General features: G+C 35.7%; 1 protein-coding gene across 13 annotated transcripts in view; it reads right to left on the bottom strand.

Moving 5' to 3' along the window:
- PMS1 (PMS1 homolog 1, mismatch repair system component) overlaps positions 1 to 23,594 on the bottom strand; it is an 87,896-nt gene that overhangs the window by 19,847 nt on the left and 44,455 nt on the right. For all 13 annotated transcript variants that reach the window (XM_045806314.2, XM_045806313.2, XM_045806312.2 and 10 more), the window contains 4 exons: positions 10,958 to 11,074; positions 2,729 to 2,851; positions 2,043 to 2,186; positions 993 to 1,882 (listed from right to left, as the gene is read on the bottom strand). In XM_045806314.2, the coding sequence (XP_045662270.1) occupies positions 993 to 1,882; positions 2,043 to 2,186; positions 2,729 to 2,851; positions 10,958 to 11,074 (1,274 nt within the window). The remainder of the gene's footprint in view (positions 1 to 992; positions 1,883 to 2,042; positions 2,187 to 2,728; positions 2,852 to 10,957; positions 11,075 to 23,594) is intronic.

Genomic DNA, 23,594 nt, shown 5'->3' with positions numbered 1-23,594 from the left:
TGTCACATAAATAAAAATAAAATCTTAAAAAAAAAAATAGTGGTCATGATTATGTTAAATTGATAGTGTCTTTATAAGACTGAATAAGCTAATGAAAAAAGAAAAAAAAATCGGTCAAGTATCCATGTTTGTCACCAAATAAAAACTATGAATGATAAGTTATGTTTAAATTTTCTTCCAGATGTTTAATATAATATTGAGATACCCTACATAATAATATATGATTGGAAGTATAATTCCACTCTTTCGTTTTCTGGTGGGCTAGATCACTCAAGACATAGTACTTTGTATTTATAATAATTGCCCTAAGTCAACTATACACACTCATATTATTTTATATTTATTTAGATCATCTAATCTAAAGATGGCAATATATAGTTATTTTCATCAAAGATAGATCAAACCACCTATTTACCTACCAAAATATCCCACCATAGTTTATAAATTGCCAACAAATAAATAAAAGATCTGGAAGGAAGCCTTCAGTTTATACTGAATAGGGACAGTACTGACTCCACTAAATTGAATCTGTAAAAATACTGTAATTTTCATATTGTGTTCAATTTAAAATGGAGACCAATTTAAAAAAGGGAATAGTCAAGATATTTCTTAAAACCATCACTGTTACAATTGTTCTAATGCATAAACTTAAAAAAGAGAAAGTTCTGTCATAGAAAGATTCTTTAACATAAAATAAAAAAGAAATAGAAGAAAACAGTAGTTTTAAATTAAGAAGAATGGAAAACCTTTAACTTCAAATTTTAATAATAAAGTAGTTAAGGCTTGTACCAAAAACAACAAAACCAAAACAAAAAACTAAAAATCTCTCAATTTAAAAAAGTGATTCCAAAAAAGGTACTCTAGCCAAACCAAAAGGCATTTTCCATTCTGCTTTTCCATAAATAAGAAGTTTAAATTTTTTTTTAACCCAATGAGTCATATAGAATGGAAATATCTCAGCATCAGGTCACATGCAAGCTCTGGAAACTTACTTCAATTTTTCCTCTTCACTCAATGTCTTCCACAGTTCTTCAATTTGTACTGTTGTATCCTCCACACTGGTCTTAGAATTTTCTGTGAGAAACTGAGCACGATGATCTTGAATAAAAAGGGCGCTTGCTGACATGGGTTTCTTGATTACCCGATTACTAATTAAATCATATGCTGTAAGCTGTCCAGATTTGTTATCTACCACATTTGATTTTTTGTTACAGGAACCTTCACTGAGATTCTTTTGTTCAGGGCTTGGATAAGCGTTATTATTTAGTTTACATGCTGAACTTTCTTGAGGCACTAAGATTTTCACAGGTTCAATGTTTTCTCCCATTGAACTTTTAAGTGTATTTCCCTTGCTCCAGTCATCTGCACAGATTTCCAAAGACTTCTCAGGAACTGCTGCTTCCTCATTTTTCCCAGTCTCATCTCCATTGCTTTTATTGCCATTTTCTGATTGGGTATGCTTAACAGAACCTATGAAACAAGTTTCACTACATTCCTTCTGGGCATCCTCACATGGTAAATTATTCATTGGGATCTCTTGAAATGTATTTCTAGTGTTTTTATCAATGTTAGAATTTTCACTATTAAAATGTTCATCATAATGGTCATCAACATGTATCTGAGGATTTAAACAATAATTAGTGTTTTTCCCAGATCTGTCATTATGCACATCATTTTGGAAAGGAATGACTGAAGTATCAACGTTTGGATAATTATTTCCAGATGATTCCATCTTATTAAAAAGCACATCTGTTTCTGTTGTATTACTAACAACCATGTCAGCTGAGGAAACATCTGTTTTATTATTTTCGTAAGAATTTGTACTAGGTAGTGATCCATAACAAGTCGTCATCAGATTTTCAAGAGCAATTAAAACAGATTCCTAAAAATATAAATTAACAAATGTTAGGGAAAATTATGAAATTAATAAACAGGCAAGATTTAAAATAATATTTAAAAATATGTATAAACAAGCAACTCTCCCATGTGAAAATGCATAAGTTTGTAAGTAACATTAATTAAAAAAATTATCCAAAATTTACCTTATTCTGTAATAATACTTGACTTTTATCTGGTGTTAAATTTACGTCCACATCAGCTGTAGGAACATCAATTTTCAGGAAAAAAATGGGATACAAACGAGTAGATTCCTTTAGGCACTTCAGAGTGTAATAATGTCGGATTAGCTAGAAACATGTAATAAAGAAAAGATAAAAATACCATGTAAAGATAGTACTGCCATCCTTAAATATAACCAAAAAGTATAGTCAGCTGAGAAACTGAGTGGATGTAACTGCTTATGAGGAAAAGCAGTGTCTAAATGGTAATACTCATTTAGAGGCCTTGAATTTACAGGAAGCACAAGCATTCATTAAGAAGTACAACCTTCCAGTGCAGCTGGCTTCACGGTTAAAAGATCATAGTGTCATGGATGTTTACAAAGTCCAGGGTTCAAATCCGAACTCTGTTGCTTCCTGGCTACAATGGGCTTCTTTGTCACTAACTTCTTAGTCACTAACATTTCAGTTTCTTCACTATAAATAGGGATAATAATTCATCACAGAATTGTTGCGCAAGACACCTAGCACAATGCTTATTAAATATTATGGTATCTGCTTATCTCCTTCTCCTTATTTTAGAGCAAATCCTTAGAAGCAGTCCTTACAACAGTTGACAAATGACATTCTGATCCAAGTAGTACTTTTTTTTTTTTTCTAAAATAGATTACCTTTAATATGTCTTTTTGATGTATTGGTCTACTGTTTATAAAGATAAAACTCCTTTCTGGGGTTGAAAGACTTGTTAAAGAGTGGTCTGCATCGCGCTTTGGAAGAAATCCACTTAGATAAATCTGCAATTATAACAGTTACAGAATTAGTATACACTGTCGACAATGAATGTGGTTCCAGGGGTCTGGCTACATACAGTACAAAAGGTATAAAAAAACAAAATGGATTTTCATCTTACGGTCTGAAGAGTCCTATACTTGCTGATAATCACGTCCTGAACATTAACATTAAATAAAATATGGAAGCATATTACACTGGTGTTCTTGGCTTCTACCTCTTTCTGAAACTCTTTTTAAGGAAAATGGCAATCATAAAAGCTTCATGAATGCGCATAATGTCTTACTGTCATATGACATACAGCATAAATACTGCTGTCGGTTCAACCCTATCTTCTTTCTTAAAATTTCTTTTTTTTTGGATAGAAGAATGGTTTATTTTTTTTAATAATTTTTTTTATTATGTTAGTCACCATACAGTACACCCTTAGTTTTTGACGTAAAGTTCCATGATTCATTACTTCCGTATAACACGCAGCGCACCACGCAATATGTGCCCTCCTTAATACCCATCACCAGCCTACCATTAAAAATTCTTCATATTGTGACTTTCTTTTAGATGTTTGTCCTTTTCTTTTTAGCCATTTCTTCCTGTAAAGAAGTGGCTGTTTCGATCTTGTGGAGTCAATCTGACTGGGTTTTCATTTCTCAATTAAAAGTCCCTTTTACTCTGACACCGACTGCAGTACTTTATTTTCATTTTTGTTTAGAGAACTTTTCTACAATCAAACCAATTATTTTTATGCTCTTTCTCTAGTTTACAAATGCATGAAAAGGAGGGAGAAAATGATGAAGGATCCTAGAAAAAACAACAGAGAGAAGAGAGAGATTGAGGAGACAGAAGCCAAAAAAAAAAAATGTTCCTACTTTTTATCTCAAAAGATAATACAGAGATTTGTTAAGAATACAGAACAGAGCCAGACTAACATGATTTAAATCCTAGAACCACTACTAACTATGTGATCTTGGTCAAGTTATTTAAAATATAAGCCTGTACTCTCTTATCTGAAACCGCTAGAAACAGATGTATTTATATTAACCTGTTAAGAAACACTAATAGTAAAATTTCAGCTTAGGTTCAGGAAAGTGAGAGTGTCAGTGGAGATGTTATTTTTAGGTAAGAAGAAACCATGAGGCTCTTTAACAACACATAGGGTAGTCTGCCATCTATGTCTACAGCTATCCCTACCCTTGGAAATAAGTGATTAAGGAGATGCATTACCAATTTTAGAACACTAAGTGCATTATTGTCGCAGTGCCAAACTGAGCCAATTTAAAAAATAAATTAATAAAGCTGGATAATCCATTACAAAATACTACTTAATTAACTGTAAAACTTAACAGCATTTATAAATGGTTGTATAATTTACCAGGTAACATGAGACCCTTTTTAAAGCACCTGCTGAGCATCAGGAAGCACCTGTCTAGTCTCTGAAAGACTTACTAGGTGTGTGAATTATAAACAAAACTGCCCCAAATAGGTAGAAATGAAAAATAAAATGAGGAAAAACGTATTATTGCTTGTGTTTTCCTTTTACACCATCTTAGCTGTCCACTGAATAATTATTATCGTTTCCAAAAAGATGGCTTAGGATAACCGTAAGAACAAAGTATATTTAAGTTATATGGAAAAGTAAAATCAAAGAGCAAAGTCTAATAAAATGCTCTAAAAATGAAAATCAAGAGTAGTTTATGGAAAAAGAGTATCTGTTAGAGACCGAATCAGTGCAAAAAAAAAAAAGGAGAGACAGAAAGAGAAAGACTGAATCAGTGCAACCAAATAAAAAATTCAACCATACAAGATTCTGTACCTAAGTATTCCTCAAACCTAGAAAGCAAAACAAAAATGAAAGGCAAGAATATAAACAAATACTTCTCCCCTGATTGCTCTACAACTATGGACCTCTCCCTCCTTCCCTTCATCTCCAACCCCCTATAATCTGGTTTCTATCACCTCCAATAACCAACTACAATGCACACTCAGCCCTTCTCTTATTTGATTCTCTGCAGACCCTAACATCGATGACAACTCTCTCATTTGGGAAGCATCACCCTCTTTCAGCCTACTCTTTTGGTCTTTCTGCTTCCTCCCTGATACTTCCTCTTCAGCCTGGTTTGCTGATTTTTCTCCCTTTGCTTACCACCTATAAATGATGATGGTTCCCCTGAGTTCCATCATCAGAGCCTTTATTCTTGGTCTCTACTCTCTGAGTAATTTCATTCACATCTATACACATACACCAGTGATACTAAGATACAGATGTATAGCCTCTATTTCTTTCACCCCCAAATGCTTACTATTTTTAACTAGCTGTCACAAAAATCTCAATCTCATCACATTCAAACTTGATAAAATATTTCACCCAATGGCTCCTCCTGTATTCCTTTAGCATAATGAGACCTGCCACCTACCCGATCTGTCAAATCCATCTCCTCTCCTCTCCTCTGATTCTGCTGAAGTAACCCTGACTAGTCTCCTAACAGTACTTTCCTCTTTCAGTAAACCTCAAGAACACCAGGAGTTATGTTTCTAAAGTAATGATTTAAGTACTTCTGCTAAGGACAGTGGGATAAGTTCATGAGAAACTCCCTTCTCCCCAATCCCAACTGCAAATACGTAACAGTGATAGGTAAAATCAATCTTTACAAAAATCTCAAAAGACTGAATCATTTAAAAGTAAGACAACCTAAAGATGTTACGGATGCAAAACATAAGGGAGAGTGATGGCTGAAATCAAAAGCCCTATGTGTTGCTGGATCACAAACCAGCTGTGTCAGAAAAAAAAATGTTTTTGTAACTATGTGTGGTGATGGATGTAACCAGACTTATTGTGGTGATCATTTTGCAATATATACACATAACGAATCATTTTGTTGTACACCTGAAACTAATATAATGCTATACATCAACTATATGTCAATTAAAAGAAGAAACCATCTGTGTCAGTTGGAAATTAGATTCTGATGTGGAAATAGAGACAGAAAACACATATAAGGCAAGAGATTAAAATCAGTCTTTCCATGTGAACTGGGCTGCTGAGACAGCCCTCTTCCTCCCCCTCAAAAATGCTTAAAAATATTGTGACCACTGCTTATGAAGCTGCTTGCAAGGGTCACAAGAAAGAACATGGATAACTCTAAAACCAAAAATAAAGCTAAGCCAAGTCAGTGAGGAAAAGGGGTCTATAAAATCTTGGCAGGATGAAAAGCATGAACTACTAATATTAGCACCTGGTTTTGAACTGGGACCGGGGGGGGGGGGGTGGCATCTGCCAAACCACGAGGAGGAAGGTGGAGTAGGTAAAACAAAATAACAAAAACAATGAATCTGCATGCACGATGACTGTGCAAATTAAAATTTCAAAACATAAAAAATAGAGAATGAGAGAATATTCTCCAAAGGAAAGTAGAAATGACAGAGCAATAGGAAAAGAACTTTGAAATTAATACATGTACCATGCTTTCAAAGGAGTAAAGAACAGTTACATCCATTATTTAAAAAAAAAAAACAGATGATTAAAAAAATCAAGACTCGTAGCTATAAACAAGTTTAGAAGAGAATAGGAAAATGAATAAATCTGAATCCTGGAAATATGCAGTTTGGGGAATAAAAATCAGGCAGCATCGAGGAATTTACCCAGAACTTGGCATAGAAAAATGTAGAGATAAAAATATCAAGAGAAGATAGATGTCAAAAAACAAAATATAAAACAAACACGAAACAAAATAAAATTTGAGGAGCTCCCTTAAGTTAATAAAGCCACATTGGGAAACTCCTAATAAATGCCATCACAGCAGTGGTTCAGCTGGGATCACCATCCATAATTAAGAGATTCTCCAACATGAAGTGGCTATAGTAAAGAAAGGGACCCTCAACATTATGGGAAGAGATACATAAAGATTCTCTATATCAAGGTTCCCAATGACGAATGCACTTGCCATCCCAGTACAGTGAAGGGGTCTTGGTGGCCAAGTTTCACAACTTGAAGGTATGTAATGGGGATAGAAGTGAGGTGAGACAGGTCAACAATTAGCAGTTGGCAAACAACTTAAGATTGCTTTTGGCCAGGAATGAGAAGGGGTCAAAGAAACTCTGATATAGGATAACCCTCCTTAAAAGCCCAGAAAGCATGGATATTGGAGTGGTGACAGGGAGCCACTGGCAACATAAATACGACACCCATTTATATACACAGTACATAAACAGAAGAGGGCTTTGGTTAGATGATCACACTTACTAGAGACACACTCAAAAGTTTATCATTCTGACAACCCATGGAACTGGAACTACTCAGCAACACATGCTTTCCAAATTCCTCCATTCCTCTGTGTAAAGATAACCACATTAAGGTATGGCAAAAGTTTTGATATCTATGATAGATATCATAGGCTGGTAAGCAGTCCTCACACAATTCTATCTCAAGAGAAAATTTAAAAATCAAAGGACAAGCTAGATCTGGCAATACATCTCAATATAGATCACACACAAAAAATTCCCAATGGGAAAATGACTAACGGGACAGTTCCAATCACACATGAAATCATAACTGACCAAGGTCTAAATCAGTGTTTTTCATACTTCAATGTGCAGATGGGGGGCCTTGTTAAAATGTAGATCCTGATTCCCTATGTCTGGGATGAGGCCTGAGATCCTTCACTTCTAATAAGCATACAGGTAATGCCAATGTTGCTGATCTTCAGACCAAACTATGACAGCTAAAATACCTAGAGCACAATACCAAAGATATCAAGTCTGGATCTCCTGTCATAAGCTTCCTGGGTTACCAGTGTAGGCAACAAAGTACCATGAAACCAAAAGGTAACTGGGGGAACTTACTGTCCTGAGACAGTACCTTTATTATCCCAAGCCAGTCACCATAACCAGTCTGAGGTGGCACTAGGGTATACTGAAACTACTGAACAACTATTAAGGGAGTTCTGAAAATCAGGACTATATCAGATCATGGGCATGCTCCAGGCACTATAGCTGGCCACTAAGGCTGGCCTGAATTGTTTCTCAGGCAGAGAGAACATCAACTAACCACAAGCTCCATCCAAGACTAATAAAATGATCATAATTAAAAACTCAATACTGCAAGGGGAATAGAGGAACCAGTAGCAGAAAAGAGATTTCAACAAATGAAAAAAGAAGGGAAGAACAGAGAAACCAACTGTTTAGCAGAACAGAGAGCTTTCAGGCTTAAAGTAAGCAGATAAGCAAAAACAAGCAGATTCTATTTTATAGACTCTTCTATAAAGAAACTGCATAAGGATACTCTCATGAACCAATTATAATTATCTAATTTTATGCTAGGAAGAAAAAAAGAAAAAGAGGAAGGAAGTGGGGGGGGGGAAGGAAAGCGATGAAATGAATTTCCTGAGAACTAGAGCAGTGAGTATGCGTACACTGTGCTAAGCCCTTACCCCATGATAGCACTTGTGACTCCCCCAGACTCCGGGAACAGGACCAGGATCTTCATTAATTAATACTCAAATGAAGCCTGACACTCAATAAGCCCAGCCACAAACACTGAGTTCCCAATTAGACTTCCTATTCACAGAATAAGATGGCTTGGAGGAAAAAGACCTGAAAAGCAAAACGAAACTGACCTCCTAAAAACAGAGATAATTTAAGGAACAAATAATTTAAAAATAGAAATAAAACTTAATATCTCTAGAGAGATTTAAGATTTATATCCATAAAACAACAATATGAAGTTGTAAAAAAAGCAGTAAAATCTGAAAATGTTCTTGGAGGGGCGCCTGGGTGGCTTAGTTGGTTGGTTGAGTGTCTGAGACTCTTGACTTCGGCTCGGGTCATGATCTCAGGGTTGTGGGATCAAGCCCCCCCGTCAGGCTCCATGCTGGGCATAGATCCTGCTTGGGATTCTTTCTCTCTCTCTCCCTCTGCCCCTCCCCACCCTCCTTCTCTCTGTTGCTCTCTCTAAAAAAATAAAAAATTGAAAAAAATGCTCTTGGAAATTAAACATAAAACGTTCAAAAAAATCCCAAAGGGATAAAAGAGAGACATCTCCAAAAACTTACAGAAAAAGGAAAAGATACAAAACTTGAGAAAAACAGTAAGAGAAAAATACAGAAGGTCCTAAATCAACAATAAGGAGTTTCATCAAAAGAGAAAAATGATCAAAGTTATGACAGATGGAAGTACATAACCCAGAGATGAAAAAGAAACAAATTTTCAGATTCAAAAGGTCTCACAACAAGTGTTCAGCAATAATAAGCAAACAAATAATAAAAGACATATCTAGAGACATTCTTGAAAAACTGAAGAATGGAGACCAAGGAAAGATGCTAAGAATGTTCAGAAAGAAAAATACTTATCAGCTAGAAAAAAAGAACTAGAATGCATTCATCTTCCCACCAGCAACAATGGATGGCCAAAGGTACTCAATATCTTCAAAATTCTGAAAAATTATTTTCAATCTAGAATTCTGGATCTACCAGACTAGAGAGAGAAAGTCAACAAGAGAAAGTGCAAATAAAGTCATTCTCATACATAAAAGTCTACCTCTCATGTCCCCTTTCTGGGGTAGTTAACTAAAGATGTATATGAGAAAAATGAGAAGGAATACTAAGAAAGAGGCATGGGATATATGAAATAATGAATAATGGAAAAACCAATACTACTAGTATTTCTATGAAAAAAAAATTCCAGGATGGGAGCTGTGTAGAATGCCTGACATGCAATCAGTCCAAATAAGAAACTAGGTTCTAAATCTAATGCTTTAAAAAAATGGAATAGAATGAATTACCAGCTATAGCTAGAATAAGTAAAAGAGCTGGATTTAATTGCTGACATGATAAAGAAAACTTCTTCACTTAAAAAAGGGGGAAAAACCCCCAAACCTTGGAAACCTCAGAAAAAGCAAAAACTTTGTAAGATAGTCCATATACAAAGCAAATTTTGAACAAGTGACAGGAGAACAAGAAAGGAGATTCCATTTAATTGGGACAATAGAAATATTCTCATTTGTATGGCATGGACACATAACATGGATTCTTAGGAAATGTAATCCCAGCATAATATTTGGCTTTTCACTGAAAACTATTTGTAGTCCATACAGTATATTCCATATAAGTTTTCAACTTTTAGAATCAATTTTCAAACAGAAGATGGAAGACTTAAAAATGGTTGCAAAAGAAAACAAATTATTAAGCTTGGTAATGCAAAAGTAGAGCTGCGGTGATTGAGGGAAGGAAGAGCAAGTAAAAGTAAGAGTGGGAGTGTTCATAATTCATAACCTCATCTAGCATTACAGGAACTCAAGAAGCACTGTCTGAAGCTGTGAGATCAAGAAAAGGAAGCTGGAGTACATACTTAGAATGGTAAAGGGAAAACAAAGGTAAGAGAGATCAACTCTTGGGGAGCCTGGGTGGCTCAGTCATTAGGAGTCTGCCTTTGGCTCAGGGTGTGATCCCAGAGTCCTGGGATCAAGCCCCACATTGGGCTCCTCTGCTGGGAGCCTGCTTCTTCCTCTCCCACTCCCCCTGCTTGTGTTCCCTCTCTTGCTGGCTGTCTCTCTCTCTGTCAAATAAATAAATAAAATCTTAAAAAAAAAAAAAAAGAGAGCGAGAGCAACTCTTCTTTTTCTTTTTAACATTTTTTTTTAAAAGACTTATTTGAGAGAGAGCGAGTGAGCGAGCTTGGGGGGAGGAGCACAGGGAGAGGGAGGGAATCTCAAGCAGACTACCTGCTAAGTGTGGAGCCCAATGTGGGGCTCAATCTCACCACCCTAGATCATGACCTGAGCTAAACTCAAGAGTCAGACGCTTAACCAACTGAGCCCCCAGGTGCCCCAACTCTTCTTTCATAGCAAAAAGTAAATAGATAAGATCCTTTATTAAAAATCACTATAAAAAAAATAATGTAACCACAATGTTTAAAAAAAAAAACAAATCGAAAAACAGGAAGTAGGGTTGGGGAGAGAGGGTTAATATAAGCTGTAAATGTATTCTCTTTTTTTTACCCTATACATGTATCTAATTAAAATGTTATAAGAAAAGCTTCTTGCCACCCCAGACCTCAAAAGAAAAATAATTTGACAGTTTCATTGGTAAACCAGAATTATTGAAGAATATTTTGCTATATACCTGAGATTCTTCAGAGTGGTATTGAAAGGACTCCATGTTGCCCATAACGGCAGTCCCCAGAACAGACATCAGAGCCATCTTATGATCAGATACTCTAGTTTTCTGCCAAATAACTGCCTAGGGACAAAAAGACACAGACAGCTTTTAACACAATTTAGATTTACTAAACTCAAATACTTACCCCATTTATTTCTGTATTTGGCATTCATCCCCAGCCTACAATTTCAGTGTCATTTAGAAGAGATGCATGGGCTATAAAGTCAGATAGAACTCTGGTTCTGAATTGTAGTAACTGTATATGTTATGGTATAAAATCTATTTAACTTCCCCTAACCTCAGTTTTCTCCTCTCTACAAGGTGACTAAGAATATTTATCTCCCAGGGTTGATAAAAGATGAAAATATACAATGAAGGCAAACCAATAGGCTGGTGCCTAATCCTCAACTTTAATTACAGTATATACTTCAGAGTATATTTAAATTAAATTGTTACTCCCAGTAAGGTATAACTGTTTTATTGAGGATGGACCACGAAGCTACAAGATTTCTGTGAACAGTCAAACCGATATAAAAATTTGGGATAAGGCATGCTCTTTAAAATTATTTTTGCAATTACCTTATACATACAGACCACTTAAAAAAGCTAACTGAACCTCATAGACATAAAAGCTGAATGATGAGCTTGGATTTTTTTCACCAGAAATGTATAGTAGGGTAGTTTAAGAGAATCATGGTCCAGAGAGACTGGACCAAAGTTTGTGAAGTGCACCATCAGGTATAACATATTGCAATTTGTTCAGCTAACAAGATCCAATTATACTTCAATGTCTTGAGAAACCATCAATACAGACATAATTTGTTCATTCAACAAATATTCACCTGGCACCTCCTAAATCCTGAGAAAAATGTATAAAGGACCTAGGAGAAAACATCAACATTCAAGGGACTTGCAGAGGAAGAAGAGATTGAAAAGGAGCAATGGCCACAGAGGCAGGTAGAGCTACAGGACAGTATGGTACAAAGACCAAGGAAATTTTTTAATGACGTAGTCATACAAGACCAATGTCAAGAGACCAAGGTATGAACAGAGATGTGGCGACAGGATTTAGCAATCAGAAGGGTGTGAGCAGTTCTAGGGAAGGAGAGTAAACAAAGCCAAATTTCAATGACTGAATAATGATTATAGGGAGAACATAAAAAAAGTGAACCTAGACAGCATTTCAGAAAGCTTCACTGAAAAGTGAAAGCAGATAGAGCAATAACTAGAGGCAGGTGTGGATCAAGGGTGGGTCTTAATATGACACACGTAAATTGGAAGCAGTGAAGGAAGAATGGGTATATAAACAAGTAGGTTTGTAGATTCAATGGCTAGAGATTAAGAAAGTTCCTTTATATTTTTTCCTTATAATGTAGAAAAGTTATATTTGCTGTGAGTGACAAGACAGTGATTTAAATATCTGATTGTAGAGAAGGTGAGGGTGAGAGAGAGAGAGAGAGAGAGTCTGACGGGATCAGACTAGACCAAAGGATTCTGGCCAAATGAGCTCCTTAAATATGACCAGGAACCTATATAGGTAGTTTGAAGTACTAAGAATATTCTGTATAATAACATGAAAGGTGAAGTAAATGGATTCATGTTGTCCTCTGGCATGTTGGGGGACAGCAGTGACAGGAAGTGCCCTTCTGGACATGGCAATTAGCACTGACTCCGCATGTTGATGTGTATATCTGTAAACCACTCTGTTTTTAGAATGGTTTTTAAATGGTTTTAAATGGTTTTTAAAAACAAACCTGCTTGGGAAAATAGAGGTAGTATAACAACTATTCAGTAAGACAAATTACCTGATATTTAGTGTTAACAGGAAAACCTTTTACCTATTCCCAGGGTTTTATTAATACTAATCAAATAGGAGTTATGATTTATGAAGAACTTACTTGGCACTACTATTCTAGAAACCACTGTTAATTTTCACAACTGTTTCACTTGGGTATTATTATCTCATTATGCAGAGGAGGAAACTGAAGCTCAGACTGATTGATTTACCCAAAAAACTTAGAGAGTAGGTCATGGAACCATATTTATACCCATCTTTTTGGCTCCAAACTCACTGTTTTTACTCTGCTAACATCTCTCCCCTCTCAAGTCAAAGACAGTAATAAGTTAGAGCCAATACCAGACCCTAACTGGGAATTCTCAAAGACAAATCCATTTTCATGTATGATTACGCTCAATGGCCATGTGATATACTCTCTACTCTTCAATTAACTTGAGGGTATTAATGCATTCTCAAACCAAAATTATTTTTAATCTATTCATTTAAAGATAAATAAATAATTGGGGTCCCCAAATCAAAGAAACCACACCAGAATAATAGAAGTCCAAAAAGATCGGGAGCTACTATCCTAGCATCCTAAAATCAGAATATTTTTGAGTGCAGTTGTCACTACCAACTTTAATCTTATTATACAGATCCCTATACCTAAGGGTTTCTAAATTTCTAATAATTTTCATTCATTAATATTCATATAAATACAGATGTGCAGTAATTAGGCCCAAAATGCACAGCAAAATGACAGAATTAGGAAAACAATGTAGGTATTGTTCCATTTTAAATTTCACCTTTCCACTATTATGCATTGCCTTGAAAGTGATCTGAATGAGAAAAAATAAACTACATGAAGAAATCAAAGCATAAAAATAAATTGCAAACAATTAAAAAACTGAGATATAGGTTCAATGTGTATATTTCTTCTTTTTTAAAAAATATTTATTTGTTTATTTGAGAGAGACACAGAGAATGAGCAGGGAGAATCCAAGCAGACTCCACGCTGAGCATGGAGCCCAACATGGGACTCCATCTCATGACCCTGAGATCACAACCTGAGCCAAAACCAAGAGTTGAATGCTTAATCGACTGTGCCACCCAGGTGCCCTTCAATGTGCATATTCCTAAACAAAAAATTATTTCTTGGTAACTACGTTTATACTTAAAGGGCAATACACTAGACTACTTAAAATTAGAACTGCTCCAGGAAAGAGGATGTAGAGTCACAAATATATTTTTAATCTTTAATTTTATCACATATAATATATAAATACTTTGGCTAAATTAAATATTTTGGAGGAACTCATTTTGAATTTTTTTAAAAGATTATTTATTTTTAGAGAGAGAGAGCGTGAGCACAGGAGGAGGGGCAGAAAGAATGGGAGAGAGATTTTCAAGCTGACTCTGCGATGAGGCCAGGGCTGGACGAGGCCAGGGCTGGATGTGGCGCTTAATCCCATGACCCTGAGATCACAACCTGAGCTGAACGCAAGAGTTGGAGGCTTAACTGACTGCACAACCCAGGTGACCCATTCATTTTTAACTTATTCAGCAAAATATTTACTGAGCATCTACTTCATACCAGATTCCATGCCAAAAGCTGGGAAATCAAAGATAAAAGGATAAGGAACTGGCTCTCAAGGAGCTAAAAATATAAAAGGAAAACAAGATATTAAAATACTTATAATGCATTATAAAAACTGCTATTACAAAACACAGCAGAGGCACTGTAGTAGAAACCTAAGTCTACCTCACAGAGCGACTGCATGTGCAGTGAGACCTGAAAGGAGTCTGCCACCCATGACTCGTGGGATTGGCACTGCTGACAGATAGAAGGGCACATGCAAAGGCATGGAAGCACAGAGAATATGGGTTGCTGGAGATGAAGGTGGAGAGACAGGAGCCAAGATCATGAATGACCAATCATACCATGCAAAGAAGTTTACAGTTCATCTGCATCATGCAATGCAGAGTCACTGCAGAAAGAAATCTAATTGGGAAAATGCTTGATCAGATATGGATGTTAGAAAGAGATCTCTGGACTTTAAGGACATTATGCTAAGTGAGAGAAGTCAGAGAAAAACAAATACTGTATGATATCATTCATATGTGGAATCTAAAAACAAACATGTAGAAACTAGAGAATAAAATAACTACTAGGGAATAGGAGGTGCAGAGATAGACAGACGTTGTTTAAAGGTACAAACCTGCAACAAGTAGTAAATAAGTCCTAGAGATCTAATGCACAATATAGCAAATATTAACAACAGTATTGTATAATAATCATCAAACTTGCTAAGACACTAGAACCTAATTATCCCAACCACTAAAAAGAAATGATAATTATGTAATATGACAGAGATGCTAATAATTGCTACATATTACAATATATAAATGTATCAAATTAACATGCCATATACCTTAAATCTACATAATGTCGTATGTCAACTGTATTTCTATAAAAAAGATCTTTTATAAGAATGAATTAATGATGGGGCACCTGGGTGCCTCAGTTGTTAAGCGTCTGCCTTCGGCTCAGGGCGTGATCCCAGCATTATGGGATCGAGCCCCACATCAGGCTCCTCTGCTGGGAGCCTGCTTCTTCCTCTCCTACTCCCCCTGATTGTGTTCCCTCTTTCTCTGACTGTCTCTCTCTGTTAAATAAATAAATTTAAAAAAAATCTTAAAAAAAAAAGAATGATTTAATGAGAACTGAAACTAAAGCAATACGGATTTTTAAAAATGTGACTGAATTAATCCAGCTCAGAGATTCTCGCTTTTACTAAGGACATGCAAAATGGATGAAGTTCACATTCCAAAATATTTCCAACAGGCACTGAGGATTGTGTATAATTCCTGGCACACTAGCTATAATGCTACCACTACTTCTTCCACTTATAAAAAAAACAAAGTGGAACGTATTGCATGGTGTACTGGGTGTTATACGCAAGTAATGAATCATGGAACTTTACATCAAAAACTAGGGGTGTACTGTATGGTGACTAACATAATAAAAAATATTATTTAAAAAAACAAAACAAAACAAAGTGGAATGCAAGTCAATGAAAGTGACAATTACAGGATTATTCCTCTAATTTTTTTTAAGGTAAAATATTTGGATACGTTGGTACTTCATTAGTATTAAAACTGTGGCTGAGGGGTGCCTGGGTGGCATAGTTGGTTAGGTGTCTGACTCTTGGTTTCGGCTCAGGTCATGATCCCAGGGTCATGAGAATGAGCCCCACGTTGGTTTCTGTGCTCAGCATGGAGTCTGCTTAAGACTCTCTCTCCCTTTGCCCCTCCCCCCCATCAAATAAATAAATAAATAAATCTAAAAAAAAAATACCATGGCTGAGATTCACTGGACAGAACCAAGCATACTGCTAAGAGGGAAAGAGAGCACAGTAATAATCTAAAGGATATGAAACAGACTTGATGTGACTTGGTGACTGCATGTGGAGAGAAAAAGAAGAATCAGGAATGTTACCAAGTTCCTGTTATCAAGAACAGTATCAGGTACCCAACAGGACCCAATAAACAATTTGTTGAAGGAGTGAACATTTGTAGAATACAGTTTTCTAGAGAAAAGTAACCCCAGTAGAGTTGAAACTACCTCTTTATTTTTAAAAATTAAGACTGCTGGTTGTCACACCACCACATGGGTTAGAAATTATAGTCTTTGTCTACTCCTTTACTTAAGGAAATCCAAAGTAGCCTTTGTTTTTCTTTCATTTTTTAAATATAATAGTCTTACTGAGATATAATTCATAAACCATACAATTCGCCCATTTTAAGTATACAAGTCAATGATTTTTAGTATATTCACAGGGTTATGCAACCATCACAACTAATTATAGAACAATTTTATCATTCCAAAGAGAAACCCCGTGCCCATTAGCAATCACTCTCCATTCCCTGCCAGCTTCACCCAAGGCAATCACTAATTTACTTTCTATCTCTATAAATTTGCCTACTTTAGGTTTCTCGTGTAGGTGGAATTATACAATACATAGTCTTTTGTGAGTGGCTTCTTTTACCTAATGTAACATTTTCAAGGCTTATCCATGTTGTATCAGTACCTCATTCCTTTTTAATGGCTAAGGAACATTCCACCCTGTGGATGGATATACTTTTGAATTATCCTTTCATTGGATGATGTATGTTTGGGTTATTTCCACTTTTTGGCTATTATGAATGATGCTGCTATGAACATTCATATATTAGTTTTTGTGTGAAATATGTTTCCATTTCTCTTGGGTATATTCCTAGAAGTAAAATTGCTGGGTAATATGGTAACTCTTTCTTTTTTGAGGTACTGCCAGACTGTAATCTTTGCATTTCCTATGTGTGTGTTTGCGTGTGTGTGTGTGTGTGTGTGTGTGTGAAAAGACAAAGAAGTGCTGGCTTCTGATATTACAGCTGTTATTTTTTTAAAAAGATTTTATGTATTTATTTGAGGGAGAGAGAGAGCAAGCACAGTAAGTGGCAGGCAGAGGGAGAGGGAGAAGCAGGCTTCCCGATGAGCAGGGAGCCCAACGTGGGGCTCGATCCCAGAACCCTGGGATCATGACCTGAGCCGAAGGCAGATGCTTAACGACTGAGCTACCCAGGTGCTCCTACAGCTGTTATTTTAAGCCAGCTAGTAGGTGGTGTTTTAAGGAACAATATTCAAAATACAGAAAGTACGTAAGGTTCTGAATAATCTGCTGTATGGGAATGAAGTGCCCCTGTTCATACTTACCATATCACAGGTTACTTTAAACAAGGAACAGATGAGGAATAACAATTTATTCATGAAAAGTTTATTTCTTTAAGGCTACGCTACATCTCTGATACATACATGTAAAATATATATAAAGTAGTCACAAAAACATTTCAAGAAAACTAATGTTTTAAAATTTCAAAATTTCTTGCACTGATACAGATAGAAAGCCTGTGATAGTTCTAATGTAAACAACATATTATTTTAGTTTGTATTAAAGTGTTGCCTCAGGTGATGCCTGAAGATATAAATCTTAGCTGCTGATTAATGCAAAGATGTTATTTCACTGCCTGACCTGCTGAGTAGCTACTGCACAGACTTGTAAAAAGGTCACTTGAAGAAATGGGTTCTAAAAAAGCTGTCAAACATAATAATCATTAAATGTGGAATTTCGTTTTTAAGTAAATATGGCTAGTAGTTCTAGAACATTACTTCACAGTAGCCAATTACTGCATCAGATCAAGGGGGCTAATTTAGGAGTATTTTCTAAATTAGCTACAGTTGGGACAGCAATAAATGATTACACAGGTCTGCCAATAAGTTAAATCTTCGTTATTGCTCAGGCAATTAAAATTTTTAAAACAGAACCCATTATTAATGGATTAAAATTTTTAAAAATGTGGTAATTAAAAATTGAGGATCTTTATTTTTTAAAAAACTGAAAATTTTTAAATACTGTATATACAGTACTTACTACAGCAAATAATTTTTAGTTTGCTTTTTCTACCACTTCATCAATTCTATATTATTTTCTAAAACAGAGATTTTCTTTTCACTTCTTGAGGTTCTGCATATATTTTGCCCTGAGGCAGAAAGCTTAACATGCTAAAAATACATGCACATACCCCCATATGTTTTCTATCTAGGTCACACAAAGTTGGAGCATCTGGATGTGCCAAGTAAGAATCTGACTCTAGTCAGTATGATGACAGTGCAAAAACACCTCAATGAAAAATATATTATTACATGCACACCAGTAATTGATTGATATTAACCAAATATATCTTGCCACTCTTCCTACTTCATTGACATATACTATTTGAAGGAAATGATTAGATGAGAATACTTAGTATTAAATTAGTAAACCTCAATTGTGAAGGCAATTTTTTTTTTTAAAGATTTTATTTATTCGACAGAGACAGAGACAGCCAGCGAGAGAGGGAGCACAAGCAGGGGGAGTGGGAGAGGAAGAAGCATAGCATCCTCATAGCGGAGGAGCCTGATGTGGGGCTCGATCCCAGAACGCCAGGATCACGCCCTGAGCCGAAGGCAGACGCTTAACCGCTGTGCCACCCAGGCGCCCCATGAAGGCAATTTTTGATAGCAGGAAAGAGGAGGTTGCATACAGATGATATACAATTAGCTAAAAAGTGCAGTGCTCCTAAGGCTGCCTGAACAAAGGTGACTCCCTCTAGAACATGTAATAAATATATATATATATATATATTGGCCTGGAGTGCAATCAAACTTTTCATACAAATTATATGCACAGGTATACTAATAAGTTCATATCTGAATTTCTTTAAAAAAGCTTTAACTATTTCCGTTACAATATCATTACTATTATTAAAAGAATATCACATTCTATTAACATAAGCATTCATATGATTCTTGCTAAGCAGGCTCAGACTTTCAAAACAGATTCTATCTTGGTAAAATTTATTCAGCACAATTCTGAATTTAGTATCTCTTATCCCTACTTTTACTCAGCTTAAATATATATCTCTTAATTTTACATTCATTTTTTTGAAAGAGTATATATAATTATTTTTCCTGAAGATTATAAAGAAATTAGTAATAATAACCTCACCTATGGAAGGGGAAACTTGTAAGAGCTATGTAGATAAGAGTCAAAAATGAGAGTAATTTTTTTCACTCTACCTTTTCATACTTTTTGGTTTTTGAACCCTATAAAGATACGACTTATATAAAAATTTAAAAAACATAAAGAATCTTTACATAACTTTTTTTTTTTTTTAAGATTTATTTATTTATTTATTTGACACAGAGAGAGAGAGAGAGAGAGACAGCCAGCGAGAGAGGGAACACAAGCAGGGGGAGTGGGAGAGGAAGAAGCAGGCTCCCAGCAGAGGAGCCTGATGTGGGGCTCAATCCCAGAACGCCGGGATCACACCCTGAGCCGAAGGCAGACGCTTAACGACTGCGCCACCCAGGCGCCCCTCTTTGTGGACTTTAAAACAAGAGAGATTATTTCCAAGATTGGATTAATCTTGTCTTATCAGAAATGTTTTTCCTGACTGGACCCTCTCTCCATGCTCTGTGCAACTGCCTAGACTACTAAACCAGCTACTGTATTACACAACCACTAAACATAATCTGGCCCACCTTCCAACTGCAATGAGAATTATCTTATTTTGTTAGTCTCCTAATGAAATGTTCATTAGACAACCTCCTTGCGGCTTCCTCAGTATAATCTGAAACCGGCCCCTGTAGATGGAAGGCAAGAAGAGACCAAAGAAAGAGGCCAACCACTCCAGATTGGTAGGTGGTGGTTTTAATAAGCAAGGGAACTTATGAGGCTGGTCTTTGGTGGCCCCAAGATAAGTAGGTCTCTGCACCCACCATCCCGAATTTTAAACGTCTATTTAAGGCCTTAACTGGGTTGTCTCGCACAATGTCTAGATGGTCCCAACATTTTACTCTCTCAAGGCTATGTCCTTAGAACAGCTCCCACTGTGGGAATGGTAGGCAGAGCAGGCACTGGGGGAGAGGGGAGGAATGGGAAGGGCGCACAGAGGAGCTACGGATTGCCCAAGGTCCTGCTCAAGGGTCAACCGGTGGTCATATCCTCTTGATTACCTCCTCCAACATGAAACTACTCATTTTATTTCCTTTGGCCACATGGCAAGAAATCTACACTCCCATATAAGGTATACAAGGTCCTTCAGAATCTAGACCCAAGCACCTTTCCAGCCTCATTTCCTATTTTCCTATACCAGCTTTCTCTGACCTCTGAGGACTTTTTGGCTTTGCATGTGCTTTTCAATGCCTCTGCTCAACTAGTCTTTCTCAAAAACCAGTTCTAAAGCTACCTCCTCTGAAAATACTTTTTGAACCCGAGAAGCACTTAATAACTGCCTCCAGATTACCCATATTTCTCAATACTGTTTATAGAAAACCCTTCAGATCAGCCTTTCTGATAAGCTCTTTCATCTTGGAACTCTGAGGCAATCATTACTTCCACCCATATTTAACTTAACAGGAAAGGTTAGGTGCAAATCAAGCTGCTACTGCTTTATAACAATATCTCATTTCAGCTTTTCCTCTTTATTCTCACTGAATAGAACACCTTACCTATTAATTTCGTTTCTCAGGAGATATTTATTTTCCAAACTTGCTCGTACTTCTAAATGAAGCTACCTCAGCCATCTCTTCTGAAATGCAACTCCATCCTCTACATGGTTCTCTAGTTGTTTTCTTTTCAGATCAAGACCAATAACGGATAGGAAATCCAGACAGAAGATCAATAAGGAAATAGAGGACTTGAACAACACTACCGACCAAACAGACCTAACAGACATATACAGAACAATCCATCCAATAGCAGGAGAACACATATTCTTCTCAAAATCACACAGATCTTTCTCCAGGATAGAACAAGTGTTAAGACAAAACAAGTCTTAGCAAATTTAAGCAGACTGAAACATACCAAGGAATTTTTTCTGACCACAATGGAATGAAACTAGAAATCAATAGGAAGAAAAGTGGAAAATTCACAGTATATAGAAATTAAATAACACACTCTTGAACAACCACTCAATCAAAGAAACAAAAAAAATATTAGAAAATACCTTGAGATAAATGAAAATACAACATACCAAAACTTATTGGGAAGCAGTACAAGAAATACAGTTTATCCATAGCAAAATGCCTACCTTGTAAAAGAAAGATGTCAAACAACCTAACTATATACCTCAAGTAGCTAGAAAAACAACAAACTAAGGCTAAAGTTAATGGAAGGAAATAAAGATTAGACCAGAACAGAAATAAATGAAACAGAAAATAGAAAATCAGCAGGAAAAAAACAAAACTAAGACTTGGTTTTTGGAAAAGAAACAAAATTAACAATCCTTCAGCCAGAATAAGAAAAAAAGAAGACCCAAATAAACTTAAAAATGAAGTGATATTACAACTAATGCCACAGAAATAAAAACAATCATGAGACACTATATGAACAATTATATGCCAATAAATAGGATAACTGAGAGAGCTCAATTCCTAGAAACATACAACCTACCAAAACTCAATCATCAAGAAAGAAAAAGTCTGAACAGAATTACAACTATAGAGATTGAATCAATAATCAAAAACCTTTCAACAAAGAAAGCCTAGGACCAGATGGCTCATTGGGGAATTCTACCAAACATTTATTTAAGAATTAACATTGATCCTTCCCAAACTCTTCCAAAAAACTGAAATAAGAAACACTTCAAAACTCATTTTATGAGGCCAGCATTACCCTGATCCCAAAGCCAGACAAGAACACTGTGAAGAAAGAAAACTACAGGCCAAATCCCTGATGAATATAGATACAAAAATCCTCAACAGAACACAAGAAACTGAATCAAACAACACATTAAACAGATCATACACCAATGGGATTTATCTCTAGGGTGCAAGGATGGCTCAACATATGCATTTCAATAAATGTGATACACTATATTAACAAAACAAAGGATAAAAATCACATGATTGCCTCAATAGGTGCAGAAAAAGCATTTGACAAAACTTAACACCTCAAACTACAAATAGAAGGAAAGTAACTCAACATAATAAAAAGCCATCTTTTTGGCTTTTATCCCATTGTAACCATACTCAATGGTAAAAATACTCATAATCAATGGTAAAAAACTGAAAAGCTTTTTCTTCAAGATCAAGAACAAGACATGGATGTCCATTCTTGCCACTCCTATTCGTCATAAAACTGAAGTCCTAGCTAAAGCAATTAGGCAAGAGAAAGAAATAAAAGGCATCCAAATCAGAAAGGAAGAAGTAAAATTGTCCTGTTTGTAGATGACATGATCCTCTATATAAAAAACTCTGAAGACTCCATCAAAAAACTGTTAGAAGTTAGAAATTCAGTAAAGTTGCAGGATACGAAACTATGATACAAAAAACAGCTATGTTTCTATATACTAACAATGAACTATCTGAAAAAAAAAATTAGAAAAACAATTCCATTTACAACAGCACCAAAAAAGAATAAAATACTTAGCAATAAATTTAACTAAAGAGGTGAAAGACTTGTACACTAATGACTACAAAACACTAATGAAAGAAATCAAAAATGACAAATGAGAAGGCATCCTGTGTTCACTGATCAGAAGATTTAATATTGTTAAGATGTCCATACTACATCTACAAATTCAATGCAATTCCTACCAAAAATCCTAATGACATTCTTTACAGAAATAGAAAAACACAATTCTAAAACTCATGGAACCACAAAGGACCACAAATAGCTAAATCAATCCAGAGATAAAGAACAAAACTGGAGGCATCTCACTTCCTAGTTTCAAAATATATTACAAAGCTACAGTAAGCAAAACAGTATGGTACTGGCATAAAAACAGATATAAAGGCCAATGGAAAAGAATAGAGAGCCCAGAAATAAATCCATGCATATATTGTCAGCTAATGTCTGACAAGGGTGTCAAGAATACACAACGGGGAAAGGACAGTCTCTGCAACTAACAGTGCTGGGAAATGATATCCATATACAAAAGAATGAAATTGGACCCTTATCTTACATCACACACAGAAATCAACTTAAAATGGATTAAAGTCTTAAATATAAGACCTAGAATTGTAAAACTCTTAAAAGAGAAAAACTTCATGACACTGATCTTGGCAATGATTTGATATAGCAAAAGCACAAGCAACAAAAGAAAAACAGACAAAGGGACTTACAACAAACTAAAATGCTTCTGCACAGCTATGGAAGCTATCAACAGAATGAAAAGGTAACCCACGGAATGGTAGAAAGTATGTGCAAACCATATATCTGGTTGTTAATTCCAAAGTATATA

This window comes from Ursus americanus, chromosome 1, assembly GCF_024610735.1.
Source record: "Ursus americanus isolate L20-20 chromosome 1, mUrsAme1.1.p, whole genome shotgun sequence".
In the NCBI taxonomy this organism is placed as follows: Eukaryota; Metazoa; Chordata; class Mammalia; order Carnivora; family Ursidae; genus Ursus; species Ursus americanus.
This window is presented reverse-complemented; position numbering and strand designations above follow the sequence as displayed.